Source organism: Herpailurus yagouaroundi, unplaced genomic scaffold, assembly GCF_014898765.1.
Source record: "Herpailurus yagouaroundi ecotype Mexico unplaced genomic scaffold, PumYag 162, whole genome shotgun sequence".
In the NCBI taxonomy this organism is placed as follows: domain Eukaryota; kingdom Metazoa; phylum Chordata; class Mammalia; order Carnivora; family Felidae; genus Herpailurus; species Herpailurus yagouaroundi.
The window spans coordinates 56080476-56095132 of NW_024412403.1; the positions used below are offsets into that span (position 1 = coordinate 56080476).

The 14657-nt window shown below is 38.8% G+C and overlaps 1 protein-coding gene across 1 annotated transcript in view; it reads right to left on the minus strand.

The window, feature by feature from the left end:
- Nucleotides 1–14657, minus strand: part of MYH15 (myosin heavy chain 15) — a 152079-nt gene that overhangs the window by 68578 nt on the left and 68844 nt on the right. The window contains exons 23-27 of the mRNA XM_040484426.1: nucleotides 12206–12448; nucleotides 10984–11160; nucleotides 9135–9280; nucleotides 5003–5093; nucleotides 2356–2745 (exon numbers count right to left, since the gene is read on the minus strand). Of these exons, the coding sequence (XP_040340360.1) occupies nucleotides 2356–2745; nucleotides 5003–5093; nucleotides 9135–9280; nucleotides 10984–11160; nucleotides 12206–12448 (1047 nt within the window). The remainder of the gene's footprint in view (nucleotides 1–2355; nucleotides 2746–5002; nucleotides 5094–9134; nucleotides 9281–10983; nucleotides 11161–12205; nucleotides 12449–14657) is intronic.

Sequence of the window (14657 nt, forward strand, 5' to 3'; positions counted from 1 at the left end):
GAAGCAACTCCTCATCTGTTAAAGTTGTATCATGAGATTGCAGCAATTCAGGTGCATCTTCAGTCTCCACTTCTAATTCCAGTTCTCTTGCTTTTTCTACCACATCTTCAGTTACTTCCTCCAGTGGAACCTTGAACCTTTCAAAGTTATCCGGAAGGATTGGAACCAACTTCTTCGAAACTCCTGCTAATGTTTGGCCTCTTCCTGTGAATCATGAATGTTTTTAATCTAGAATGGTGAATGCTTTCCAGAAGGTTTTCAATATACTTTGCCCAGGTCCATGAGAAGAATCACTATCTGTGGCAGCTATAGACCTAGAAAATGTATTTCTTAAATCATGAGATTTGAAAGTCAAAATGACTCTTTGATCCATGGGCTGTAGGATGGATGTTGTGTTAGCAGGCATGAAGACAACATGAATCTTCTTGTATATCTTCATCAGAGTTTTTCAGTGACCAGGTGCATTGTCGACGAGTAGTACTACTTTGAAAGGAATCTTCTTTTCTGAGCAGATCTCAATAGTGGACTTTAAATATGTGTCGTCATCCAGACTTTGTTGTTCCATCTCTAAAGCACAGGCAAAGTACATTTAGCATGATTCTTAAGGGCCCTAGGGTTTTCACAATGATAAGTGGTCACTGGCTTCAATTTTAGCTCCTAACAGGAGTTAGCCTGTCCTTTGAAGCCAGGCATTGCCTTCTCCTCCCTAGTTATGAAAGTCCTAGATGGAATCTTCTTCCAACAGAAGATTGTCTACATTGAAAATCTGTATTTAGTGTAGCCACCTTCATGAAGTATCTTAGCTAGATCTGCTAGTAAATTTGCTGTAGTTTCTACACCAGCACTTGCTGTTTCACCTTACACTTTTATTTTATAGGGACTGCTTCTTTCCTTAAACATCATGAACCAATCTCTGCTAGTTTCAGCCATGTCCTGCAGCTTCTTCATCTCTCTCAGCCTTCACAGAATTAAAGAGAGTTAGGCTTTTGCTCTGGATTAGGCTTTGGCTTAAGGGAATGCTGTAGTTGCCTTGATCTCCTATCCAGACCACTCAAACTTTCTCCATTATCAGCAATAAGGCTGTTTCACTTGCTTATAATTCATGTGCTCACTGAAGTAGCACTTTTAATTTCCTTCAAGAATTTTTCCTGTGCATTCACAACTTGGCTAGCCATTTAGCACAAGAGGCCTAGCTAGCTCTCAGCCAGTCTTGGCTTCCAACATGCCTTCCTCACTAAGCTTAATCATTTCTAGCTTTTGATTTAAAGTGAGAGATGTACAACTCTTCCCATCACTTGAACACTTAGAAGACATTGTAGGGTTATTAATTGGCCTAATTTCAATATTGTTGTGTTTCAGGGAATAGAGAGGCCTAAGGAGAGGGGGAGAGAGATAGGAGAATAGCCAGTTGGTGGAACAGTCAGAACACACACACTTATCAAGTAAGTCTGCTGTCTTATATGGGCATGGTTCTTGGCACTCTCAAATAATTATAATAGTCACATCACAGATGACTGATCACAGATCACCATAATAAATATGATAATAATGAAAAAGTTTTAAATGTTGTGAGAATTACTAAACCGTGACACAGAGGCATGGAGTGAACATATGTTGTTGCATCAATGGCACCAATAGACTTCCTCAGGGTTGCCACAAACCTTCAACTGCAAAAACCACAATATCTGTGAAGCACAATAAAGCAAAGCTCATTAAATTAGGGAGGCCTCTATTTGTTCTGCTTAACCTAAACTAAGCCTCCTCTCAACTACCAGAAGATAGGATGGCCATTACCTGTGATCTGATACTAGTCATTTGATATGAGAGCTTATACTATATGGATTAGTGGTCTAGGTGAAGAAAGAATACATGGTGAAACTTCCTTCTCATGCTGGCTGGTTAAAGAGATGCCAGAGAACATGAAGGAGAAAAAAGTCTCTCCCCTTAGCAAAGTTCTTTGCATCCACCATTCATCGAGACAGACCCTAGAGTATCTGAGCCACCCCTGAGGTGTGCTCCCAACGCAAAGCCATTCTTCAAGAGAGACACAGGACTCACATAGCTAGTGGCTTCACTTTCTAGCCTACTTACATATGTCATCATCAGAAAAACCCACAAGAAACATGGCCTGGAACTCCAATTAAACCAGAAGCTACTGTCAGGCTACAGTCAGGTAATAGCCATGTGACCTTAACAACGCGCACTGAACTTAAGCCTGATCTAGTCAATCTAAAGAAATACAGCCTCCGTTAGCAAACACCTCAAGTCACCAATCCAGTTTATTTTTCTTTTCCTTTGCCTCCCCTACCTACTTCCATGTCCTGAAGTCCATAAGGTAGACTTGAGGATGCTTACCTTAGCTCTGGTCATCTGCTCAACATTGGTCAGGAGGTCACCCACTTCTAGCTGTAAGTCACTCTTATCTTTTTCCAATTTCTGCTTGACCTGTTGTAGATTTTCTAGCCGGCCCTGGAGCTCAGACAAGCTGTCTGCATGTCTCTTCTTCAAAGAGGCAGAAGTTGCCTCAAAGTGCAGTGTGGCCTCTTCCATGTCTTGGCGAAGCTTCTGGAATTTTGTTTCCTGTTTCTTCATTATGTCTAGCTGAGCCAAACGGGTGCCTCCTGCCTCCTCCAGTCTTTCATTCAAGTCTTCCAGTTCTTGTGTGAGGTCAGCTCTCTCCCTCTCCATCTTGGCTCGAGTGGTCCTTTCAGTTTCCAGTTCCCTTTTCAAATCCTGTATCTGATTCTGCAGCAATAAATAATTTTGACTTTTACTAAGCGCTTGTAGCATATTTTATATTCAAGAGCTTTACTGTGTTTTTTAAAACTGTATCAAAACTAAGAAAAGTCATGTAATACCTTTGGTTTCATTCTATAAGGAAGATAGAACACATAGAAATTAAATGATTTCCCCAAATCACTACAAAGACCAGAGTTCAAATGTGCCCTTCCTCCAGATCTCCCAGCCCTTGTTGATGAGCAACTTCATTAAATTCTATACGTGGAGGAGAAACTACAGTAAAGAGGACTTTCCAAAAGAAGAGGAAGCACCTTTCATAGAACAAGAAAAAAAATTTTCAAGAGCTTAATGAAAACTAATATGATGAATTTTATACACAATACCTCATTCATCTGGGATTCATTTACCAATCTCAATTATTGGGATCTTGGGCAAATATCTGATGAATCAAATAAATATCTGAGTTCAAGCAACTTACTCATAAGAAACAGCATCAATTTAATTTCACACACAGTTCTGCCAAACTTGGTTACTTGTTTTCTTGGTCTGCAGGTGATTTCAAGTACCAGGAGATCCGAAGTAACGAATTAAAATGGGTGGAGGAATGGGGAGTGCTATGGTGAGTAGTAATCTGATACCATTAGAGGCAGAATTATTAGATAAAGGAAATTAGTGACAAGACCTCTCAGAGCCCCAAACTCTTGTAGTGTAAAGGCAAATAGCTCTACAAATCTTGATAGCATCATTATAGTACAGCACAGGAAAGCCACTGATGTTCAATAACATTACCTTAAATAATTAGGCATAGGTTAGGACGGGAGTGAAAAAGGATAGTATCTATTTTAGAGCATGTTTCCTTTTCTTTAAATTAGAGTACCATGGCTTCGAGGATGCCGATTTCTAGATCATGCCAATATGTAGGCTACCAGATCTGTAGATGAGTTGGGACAGAGAAGGCGCTAAAAAATTTGTGATTTCCACATCCAAGTAAACGTGATCCCCTTCCAACTAGTTATTCTGGGATCCAATACCTTTGTCCCAAACAATACTATCATTAAAACAAACATTTCTAGAACATTTCTTCAGAAATAATCTTTAGAGCATTAAAAAAAATTGTTTTAATGTTTATTCATTTTTTGAGAGACAGAGCATGAGTGGGGGAGGGGCAAGGAGAGAGGGAGACAGAATCCAAACAAACTCCAGGCTCTGAACTGACAGCACAGAGCCTGATGCAGGGCTTGGACCCACAAACCAGGAGATCATGACCTGAGCCAAAGTTGGACACTTAACCGACTGAGCCACCCAGGCACCCTAGAGCACCCTAGAGCCACCCTAGAGCATTTTTTTAAAATCATGAAGGTAAGAGAATTGGTCTTTTGGATAAATTGAAATTTTTGAGTCTTTTTATTTTGGATAAAGTCAAGTATCACTTGAAGACAAGCCTGGTGAATATGATAGATAATCGCTTGGAGATTAATATTGTGTTTGAAATCATGCCTATAAATCAGTGAGACTGTTTTTCTTATTTGATTTAAAATGTCTCAGAAAATAATTATCACAAAGAGGCTCAAAATTATTTTGAGTAATGGTTACATTACTGAGATAAATATTTAGCTCCAAAAGAAAAACATCTATCATACAGATGTATATGCATACAGCATATGTGAGGAGTTACATATATGTGTGTATGTGTATATATCCATTCATACTTATTTCATAACATGGCCAAATAGTGTAAAACAGCCACATGGTCTAAAACTTATAAATAGCATCCCATTACCAAATAATGTTTTGAGACTACAAGTAGGTACAAAACAGATTTTCAGCACAGAAATACAATTGTTTTCTAATCACAAAGACTAATCATCATAAAAAATTAAATTGCTAACACTGAATGCTCCCCACAGATCAAGCACTATGCTTACCACTTAAATGTACTATTGCATTTAATAATATTAGCTCAAAGGCTGTCAGGAAGATTAATAACTGAAAAAAATACGTACCTAGGATTTTAGCACAATGTTTGGTTCACCAAATATTCGACAAATTACCTGATTTTATTACGGTAAGAAAATCTAAGCTGAAGAGGTAATTTTTCCAAGTCACTTATCTGTGGAATGTGGCAGTTTTCCTTCTTAACCACTGCTCTTTTCTGCTTCTGTCCATGGTTGCCTCAGGGTATGGATACCTTGGCAAAGCATTTGTCATTAAAGTACCAATTATTGCCCATGAATCTACATATAGCTACATGAGAAATGATTACCTGAAGCTCTTTAACCATGTTCTGAAGCTGAGCCACCAGGCCTTTCTCCTTCTCCACCTTTGAACTCATCTGATTCATTTCTAGTTCTTTCCTGTAAGGGAAAAATGCATCAAATAGAATTTCTTAGGTGATAACATTTGACTTAAATATTTTAAAAATTATAGTAATAACACATGAAATTATTCTCTTATAAAAATTCAACTACTACATCTATATCTGAAGTCTCCTTGGCTCTCACACCCAATCTTTGTTCCTTCCCAAGAGGTAACCACCATTATCAATTTGGTATGAATCCTTCCAGACATTTTTTCTAAGTGTTGACATGCATTTGTGTTTACATATAAGTAGAAATAGTTTCATTTTCTCTACTGTGAAAGGTATAATATGTAATATTAAGTATAAATATAATTAAATATATAAGTAATTAAATAAAATAATATAAATAATTAATAATATAGTATATTATTATATATAATATATTATAATATTATAATATAACATATTATAATATAATTAATAATATAAATAAATATATAATTAAATATAAATGTAAATATAAATAGTTTGTATTTATAGTTCCATAACTTATTTTTAACCCAATAACACATTTTAGTTTTTTTTCATGTTGGCCCATACATAAATTACTTCATTTTAAAAATTAACTGTGACATACTATTCCATAATTTAGACATCCTGTAGTTGATTTATCCACTTCCCCATTAATAAGCCCTTAGGTTTTCCCCAATATTTTCCTTCTGTAAATACCACTGTTCATAACCATGCCCCCTGTGCACATGTGAGTGTTTCCTTAGAGTGGATACAGAGTAGGGAATTCCCTGGGTCAGGTATAAGTGTGTGCTTAAAAATACATAACCCTGCCCTTTGCCCTTCAATAGCAGTGTGAGATTATTTCTCTATATTTACGCCTAATATTAGCATACTTCTAAATTATTCCTAATCTGACAGAAATTGGAAAATTAGAATGCCTTAGTTTTTAATGTCCCTGTTTAACAGTGAGGCAGCCTCTTGTCATTTAAAAATGGCCAATATGGGGCGCCTGGGTGGTGGGTGCAGTCGGTTAAGCGTCCGACTTCAGCCAGGTCACGATCTCGCGGTCCGTGAGTTCGAGCCCCGCGTCAGGCTCTGGGCTGATGACTCGGAGCCTGGAGCCTGTTTCCGATTCTGTGTCTCCCTCTCTCTCTGCCCCTCCCCCGTTCATGCTCTGTCTCTCTCTGTCTCCAAAAAAATAAATAAACGTTGAAAAAAAAATTATTTTTTTAAAAATAAAAATAAAAATGGCCAACCAAACGAACTACCTGGTGGTATCCTTTGATCATTTGTCTACTAGATTGTTCATATAGTTAATGAATTATAGATTTTCTTTTAGTATTCTTATTTTCTGGTATCTCTTGAAAATATTTCTCACACCTTGTATAACTTGTTCCAATTTTACTTATGTTGGCTTTTGCCACATAAATGTTTAGAAATGTGATATCGTTAAGTATCAAGATATTCTTTTTCTGTCTTTGGCTTTTGTCACTTATTCAAGAAAATTTAACCTGCCAATTTTCTTTTTTTTTTTTTTTAATTTTTTTTTTTAACGTTTATTTACTATTGAAAGACAGAGAGAGTCAGAGAGTGAGCAGGGGAGGGGCAGAGGGAGAGGGAGACACAGAATCTGAAGCAGGCTCCAGGCTCTGAGCTGTCAGCACGGAGACCGACGCAGGGCTCGAACTCACAAACCGTGAGATCATGACCTGAGCTGAAGTTGGACACTTAACCGACTGAGCCACCCAGGTGCCCCTAACCTGCCAATTTTCTAAGATTTATTACCTAAATTTTCTTGCAAAGATTTGTATTGTTTTTATCGTGGTAAGAACATTTAACATGAGATGTACCCTCTTAACAAATATGTAAGTGCATAATACAGTAATGTTAACTATAGGGACAAGGTTGTATAGCAGATTTTTAGAACTCAGTCATCTTTCATAACTGAAACTTTATACCCATTGAATAACAACTCCCTATTTTCCACTCCCTCCAGCCCTAAGCAACTACCATTCTACTCTGTTTCTGTAAGTTTGACTATTTTAGATGCCTCACATAAATGGATTCATGAAGTACTTTTCTTCTATGACCACTTTATTTCACTCAGTATCGTATCCCCCAGATTCATCTATGGTGTCACATATGGCAGGATTACCTTGTTTTTAAAAGCTGAATAAGAGGGGTGTCTGGGTGGCTCTATCAGGTGAGCTTCCAGGTCTTTGTTTTGTCTCAGGCCATGATATCATAGTTCTGAGATTGAGCCCACACTGGGCTCCATGCTGACAGTGCTGAGTCTCCTTGGGATTCTTTCTCCCCCTCTCTCTCTGTCCCTCCTTCATGTACTCTCTCTCTCTCAAAAATAAAATAATATAAATAAAATAAAATAAAATAAAATAAAATAAAATAAAATAAAAGGCTGAATAAAATTTCATTGTGTGTAAACACCATATTTTCTTTATCCATTTATCCATCAATGGGCGTTTGGGTTGTTTCCATATCTTAGCTACTGTGAATAATGCTGAATCTTCTAACCGTTTTATAGCCTTGTCTTTACCTTTAATTCTTTTTTTTTTAATTTCTTTTTTTCAACGTTTATTTATTTTTGGGACAGAGAGAGACAGAGCATGAACGGGGGGAGGGGCAGAGAGAGAGGGAGACACAGAATGGGAAACAGGCTCCAGGCTCTGAGCCATCAGCCCAGAGCCTGACGCAGGGCTCGAACTCGGGCCGCGAGATCGTGACCTGGCTGAAGTCGGACGCTTAACCGACTGCGCCACCCAGGCGCCCCTACCTTTAATTCTTTAATGCAACTGGATTTTGTGTGTATGAGTAGTGTGTTAACTTTCATCTCAGAAAATGAATAGCTAATATTCTCAGCACCGTTTATTAAGTACTCTAGTCATCACTAATTTGAAATGCCACCTTTATCACATATTATGTTTCTATATATACATAGGTCCATTTAGAGAAAAAGTTTCACAGTTAATGTTATATCTTTCCAAAAACATGGATTTCTAAAATGCCAGAGCTCTTTGACCTGTGGCCTACAAGGACATGGAACATCATTTTCACTTTGCTGAGCGGAAACATGATCTTAAAATGGAATGCTAAGAGACCTCTATCATCATTTCAATGTTCCATACATTTATAGGATTACTTCTTTTCCAAACACCTATCAAGTTCAGTAACTCATCAGAATATGAACAAAACCTGAACATGAGCATGTATCATGGCAACTCATGTAGACAAACAGAAAAACGAGAAGCTCAGTGATGCTCACTTGACTGTGTTCTTTCCTGTGGCTCCAGTGATGGACCTGTTCCCAGCTTTACCCTGGCCTTACCTCACTCTTGGGCCTCACTGTTTCTCTCTCCTATTTTATCTTTTCGCAATAACTTGAAAATCCCTAATGGTGAGAAGAAAGTCTAGCTCAGCAGGGGATGACAAGAGACAAGATGAGAAAGTCCATTTCACTAAGCAGTAAAACTAAACTGAGAAGCCACCTTGAGTTCATTTGAGCTGAAAGTTTTGCTAATTTTGATTGTTATGTTTTGCTTTCGATTTTAAGGTTTAATATTTAGATTGTAAATTACTTGATAGAAAAGCTATATACATATTAATGAAGTTATATCTGGCAAACTTTTTTCAAAGAGATCAAAGGCTATATTGAACTTCATATTGAAGGGTTTGGGGTTTTTTGTTTAGTTTAGTTTTTTTGTTGTTGTTGTTTTACTTTTTATGCCATTGGTCTCATCATGAGTAAAAGAAGGGAGCCATTTTTATTTTTGGACTTGTGGCTTCAAATTTCAATAATTCACAAGTCATAGGTTTTACACCTTTCTTTCCAATCTGCTAGTCAGATGCTTCCTCAGTCATATTCTTCTAGATTATGCATTTACTCTCTTTTTACAACCATATAATAAAGTCCAGCAAAAAAAAAAAAATTCATTTCCTAGGCTTGTTATCTTCCCAGTCAGGTGTTGAGACATCTGGCCCTGGAGTCATGAGGATAAGTGCCATGAGAAAGCTATTCCTTCCAATATAAGGTCTCCCCGAATCTCGCGTCCACAGCGAGGTGACTTACTTCCTCAGCTTTTCTGTCAGCTGCAGCTGGCCGCTCTCCAGGTGCTCCACACTCATGAGGTTCAGCTTCAGATCGCCCTCCAGTTTGCTCTTTTCCCTTTCACAGTTCATTCTCGCTTTCCTCTCCTGCTCAAGGGCATCCTCAAGCTGACAAAAGGAGTAATTATTTAGCCAAATAAATACGTAAAGTTTACACTTCACTAGATGTGTTCACTAACACTTACCTTCTGGAAAAAAAGAAAAATACATGCACAGATTATGTAAATGATGCCCAGTTATGTAGATATTTAAAAATATATATTGCATGCATCGCCAGGACAACAAAAAATCTAGAAATTACAGTGATGAAAGAAAACTTTAGAGATTAAAGAATATGAGGCTGGGTCTTAAGGAAGGAACCAATAATAAATAACCAGTGAGGCCTTGTTTGATTGTTTCCCACTGATGGGAAGCCCACTTCTTCACACAGCAGCTCATTTCATGGGTGGGTAAGTCCATTTACTCAGGAGTGCTTCTTCATAAGAAGCCAAAAATGTTCTCAGTAAATTCTTCTCATGAGTCTAAACTCTGCTCCCTGGAGCAGCACCAAGCAAATATGTCTCCACACGATCATCTATGAATGTTAGGCAGCTCTCCTGAGTCTCCCAACTCAGTATCACAGACCCTTTCAAACACATCTCACATGACATGATTTCTATACCTTCTTTACCACCTCGGTACCCTCTTCTAGTCCATAACATTATGTCATATTCTCGTTTCCCACCAAGGTGGTCAGAACATTCCAGTTTTGTCTGGATTAGTGTTGTCAACAATACCAAGGTTGGTTTAGCGGGAGGCTAGATAACAATTACACTATGTCTATTTGATCATTGATATGATTACTTTTCAGCAGTAGAAGCTATTTCCTGTAACCAGCAAAATATACGAAGTTCAAATGGGAGGAGGTGGGAGAATTTCTGGAAGGAGTATGTAAAAACCTGAAAGTAGATAAACTCCAGGAGAAAACAAGTAATTGTGTGCATGTGTATGAGCGAGAGAGCGCACGCACACACAATAAATCCTTATACTGAGGCTTTGTGAGACACACCAGCAGTGGAAATGGGAAGAGAATTGAAACAACGAACAGGTAATAGAGGAAATTGATAGAAAAGCATGAGGAAAAAGAAGCAAATAATGCAAATAAAACCAGACCACCCTTGTCAGCAATTTTATAAAGGCTAAGCTTTGGGGACAAATAAGAGAATGAATGCATATGCTATGTCAGTGGGGCAGGGGGCAGGGGGTAGGAGGAATGGTGAGGCAACCATTAAGAGTGGTTTGAAATATCTTCATCTCACAGGGTGTTTGGAGGCAGAACACGGACACCATCTTTAGAATCTCACAAGTATTTTACCAAAGTGTAGGTAGCACACAGCTTGTGATTTACATATCTTTCGATTATAAATAAACCTCAGCACACCACTGGAGACACAACAGGGCCTTGAAACTAATCTTTCAACCTCATGTCAAACAGAGAACCAGCATATCGTCGGGCAAAACACCAGTTTCCGTGGGAGCTATGAGGAAAACTCAGTCACTTACAGGGATAACCTTTTATAATTCATCTCAGTGCTCTCCCACTGCCCAGGGTTGTATGAAGGTTGCATTTAAAAACTGACAGATTACATGCTGGGGCTTCTCTTCTACCGTAGTGGTTCAGTGTACATTAAGAAAAACTAAACCTCTGTTTCCAAATATTAAGGAAACAAGCCATGCCACAAAGTTTTTCCGAAACTGTCAAGTAAATTGAGTAAAACTCAGAGGTTTGTATGCATGTGGGGAGCAAACTAGCTAGATAGTACACTACCTACCTCATCTACTTGCTGTTCCACCTTCACCTTGGCTTTGCTCAGGCTGCTGAGTTTTTCCTCCTCTGTGCGTAGGTCATCCAGGGTCTGCTGATAGGTCTCCTGCATGACCTTGGCCGCTCTGTTAAGTTTGCCGATATCCTCACTTAGAGACTCGACTTCCTCGGTCAGATTCTTGACCTATGGGAAGACAACAATGATAGCAGCATTAGAGTTTCCACTGGGAAGGTGGACATGATGCTAACGGCCATCTTCTCTCTTTTCTAGTATAGTCTCGGGAGGTATCCAATGTCATAAAGAACCAAATTCCCAATATACTGTTAAAAACTCTAAATTCACTTTTTCTTACACACACACACACACACACACACACACACACACACAGTTAGGGAATGAGGTATTCCGGTTAATCAGATATTATCAGGATAGCTCATTTGATGCCATTTTTAGAGTGTCATATTATTATATAACAAGAACACCACTAAAGGTAGTTTTGTGAGTATTCATGGGGCACGTAGGAATCTTGTGGTGTCTCACATCCTGACAGTGGCAATGAAAGAAGCATTCCAGCTGTTGAAATACATAAAAATGGAAGCTGGCTGTATCAGGCCCACGTGCTTTTTATGAAAGGGAACCAATGGCACAAGAGTTGCTATTTAATCATCTGCCAAAATTACAGTGTCATTTTAGAGACCAGTTGTTTATCAGAGGTTTGGTACAGAGTCCTCAGCTAGTTTCAATCCATACACAGATGCACAAGTTAAAACCCTCAACTGAAGTGGACAGCACGTCAAAGTCTTTAACTGGAATTAAAGTGACATCTTCAAGGTCAAAGCCTAAATTAATGGCAGAGCTAGGGGTTCAGACATACCCCCGAGTCACCTTTCAGTTAACGGTATCATGTTAGCTCTCTTCCCCAAAAAGGATACTTAGAGGCCCAATGAAACCCTCTGCTCTTTCTATTAGATTTCAGATGTAATAAGATTGAAACAAGTGAAAATGTATCATTTGGAAAATTAAGTGGGGCTCCATAAGTGTGAATTGGAAATTTGAATGGGGACAGTACAGTTCATCAGATACTTCATTTTATGCCAGTCTGACTCCCACTGCTGCAAAGTTGGAGGCCATCGTGTTAATTAATTTGAGCCAAGCAAGTCTGGTGCCGGAACCCGACAGGGAGTAGGACTGGGGCATCCAGGCCTCCCTAACATTATAGAAAAAGTACCTTGTGCTCTGTAGCACGCTTCTCCTTCTGTGACTTCGCCAATAGTGTTTCCAGGTCATCGATTTCTTTCTTCAACTCGGAACATTCATCTTCGAGCTTCCGCCCCCTGGCAGTCAGCTCGGAATTTATCTCCTCTTCTTCCTCCACCCGCACCGACAGCACCTTGACTCTGGCCTCCAGCTGGATCTTGGATTTAATCAGCGACTCGCACTGCTCTTCAACATTTGCCAGGGTCTCTTGCTCCTGCCATGATGAGGAGAAAATTGTTGCCAACAGCTGGAAATAATTTATCAGCTAGGCGAAAATGCTGCTTAACGCATAGCAAAGAGATAATTGCCTGCCCTGTGACCAGCACTTTCACCCGCCTTTCCTCAGCAGGTGAAATAATATTCCCAGTTCCCTGATCCTATTGTTGAGAAGTGGAGGAGTTGCTGGTGCTTGGAGGTGCTTTTGATCTTTCGGGCCATTCAGTAGATTAGATTACCTCTTCTAAAGCACTTAATAGAATCCTGGTGGCCTAAAGGAGATAACATGCCTCCAAAAATCAGTGGTGTACTGCTTAAACCACAGCTTCTGGAAGCATCCACATGGGCATAGAGTTTGAGGTTGATACCTGCTCAGAATACAGTCTTTTAAGAAAGCAGTGTTCCCTCAGACACTAGAAGATTTATATTATTATAAGTGCCCTGATGCACTTGTTTAATACATATAGGTATCCTCTAACAAGTAGTTGTGTATTTTTTATTTATAGGCTGAATTTAGAATTCATAAATTTTATTTCCAAGTCACTAACTAGATTTCACAATTGCTTCCAGTGAAAATCTTTTCCTCAATGTTCTACCAGAGTAAATTCTAAAAGTCATACATAGCAAGTGTAAAATAGCCCTTCCTTTTGTTCTTTCAAATGTGTTGTCTCCAATTCTCATGGAGTGACCCATTCTTCCTGTGTTACGGGTCAAGAAAAAAAAAATGAAGGGGTCAATTGTCTTTTTGCTACAAAACTTGTTTTATAACTTTTAACCTCCCTAATTTGTCTCTGTTTGAGGCAAAATAAAACCTTTTCTTTGGGAGCAAGTTCTTAATTGCCATGGTGTCATTGCAACATAACTTCACATACATTTCTGTCTTCCATCTCTAGACCTCATTCATCCTATACAATACACCACTTTGGACAACTTATTAACCATCCATTTGCCTTGCATAAGTTGTTTCATTAACTCAGATCAAGAAAAAAAGACAAAATTCTAGACCATTGGTTTCTGGCTAACTTTTGGTGAGAGAATGGCCATCTGCCCAACAAATGGTGCCCAAAGAGGCACAGATGGGGAAGGCATAGAATAGTAAATCTCCAACATCACCGAGGAGCAAAGAGAAGGGACAAATTAAAAACAAAACAAAAATGTCAAAGCAGGAAGAGTCCATGCAGATCAGAGAAGCTTCCAATGTTTGGGAAATAATGGGAACATTTGATCTTAGTTCATACCAGGTCGACAAGCAGAAAGCTATTCACTCTATTCCATTCGGTATGTGTACTGGATCTGTCATCATCACTGAATGAAGAAGACAGTCCAATCGACCATCATTGATCCCTTCATTAAACATGACGGCAGGATTTGGAGGCCGACTGAGCAATGGTATGTCAGGCTAACAGTAGGAACATCCTCTCCCTGATGGCAGTTCTTCTCTCACATATTCAGGATGTTGATTGGAATGGGTTCACTCACTTCTGCTGGTATTTTGAGAAAGTAAATGATTTTATATGAATCTTTCTTTCTTTGATCCCTACTGTGTTCAGCTGTGTCCCTTAAAAGTGAATAATAACATATTTCATAGCTCTGTCAACTCTTAAAATCTCAGTTACAATTTGAACTCATCTTAGCCTTCCTGGGTTTTCCCAGGAACTGGCTTGAATGTGTTTCCCATGCTCCCCACACTGATCCTTTATCATGTATCTGAGGCTTTTACCTACCACCCCCTGCATGAGTGGGGTCCATTTCTATCTTCCGTACCAGCCTAGGTAGCACTGGCCATGCTCTCTGTTCATAGGAAGAATGATGAAGACTGGAAGGCCAGATCTCATCCAAAGCTGCCTCTCCCCTGAGCCACACAAAACATGATCTTACAAACTGTAATTTTCACAGTATGAATTTAAAGTAGGTTTGGAGTGGGGCCCAGGAATTTGTATTTCAAACAAGCATCCCAGGTGAGGCTGAAATGCACTAAGGTTCTGGAACTACTGCTATGTTAAATATGTATCAAAAATATAGGTCTGGGTGAAATTCTTATGTAAAATATGGCCTATTGGAACACTGATGAATAGCATAGCCCCAAAATAAAAGAATAACTTGGGTCTGTCTAAAATTACTAAATTTTCCCTCCTTTCCACTTAAGTTAAAAAAAGCAGGAAAAAAAGTTTTGTAATTGTATTGTACGAATTGTATTATAAATTGTA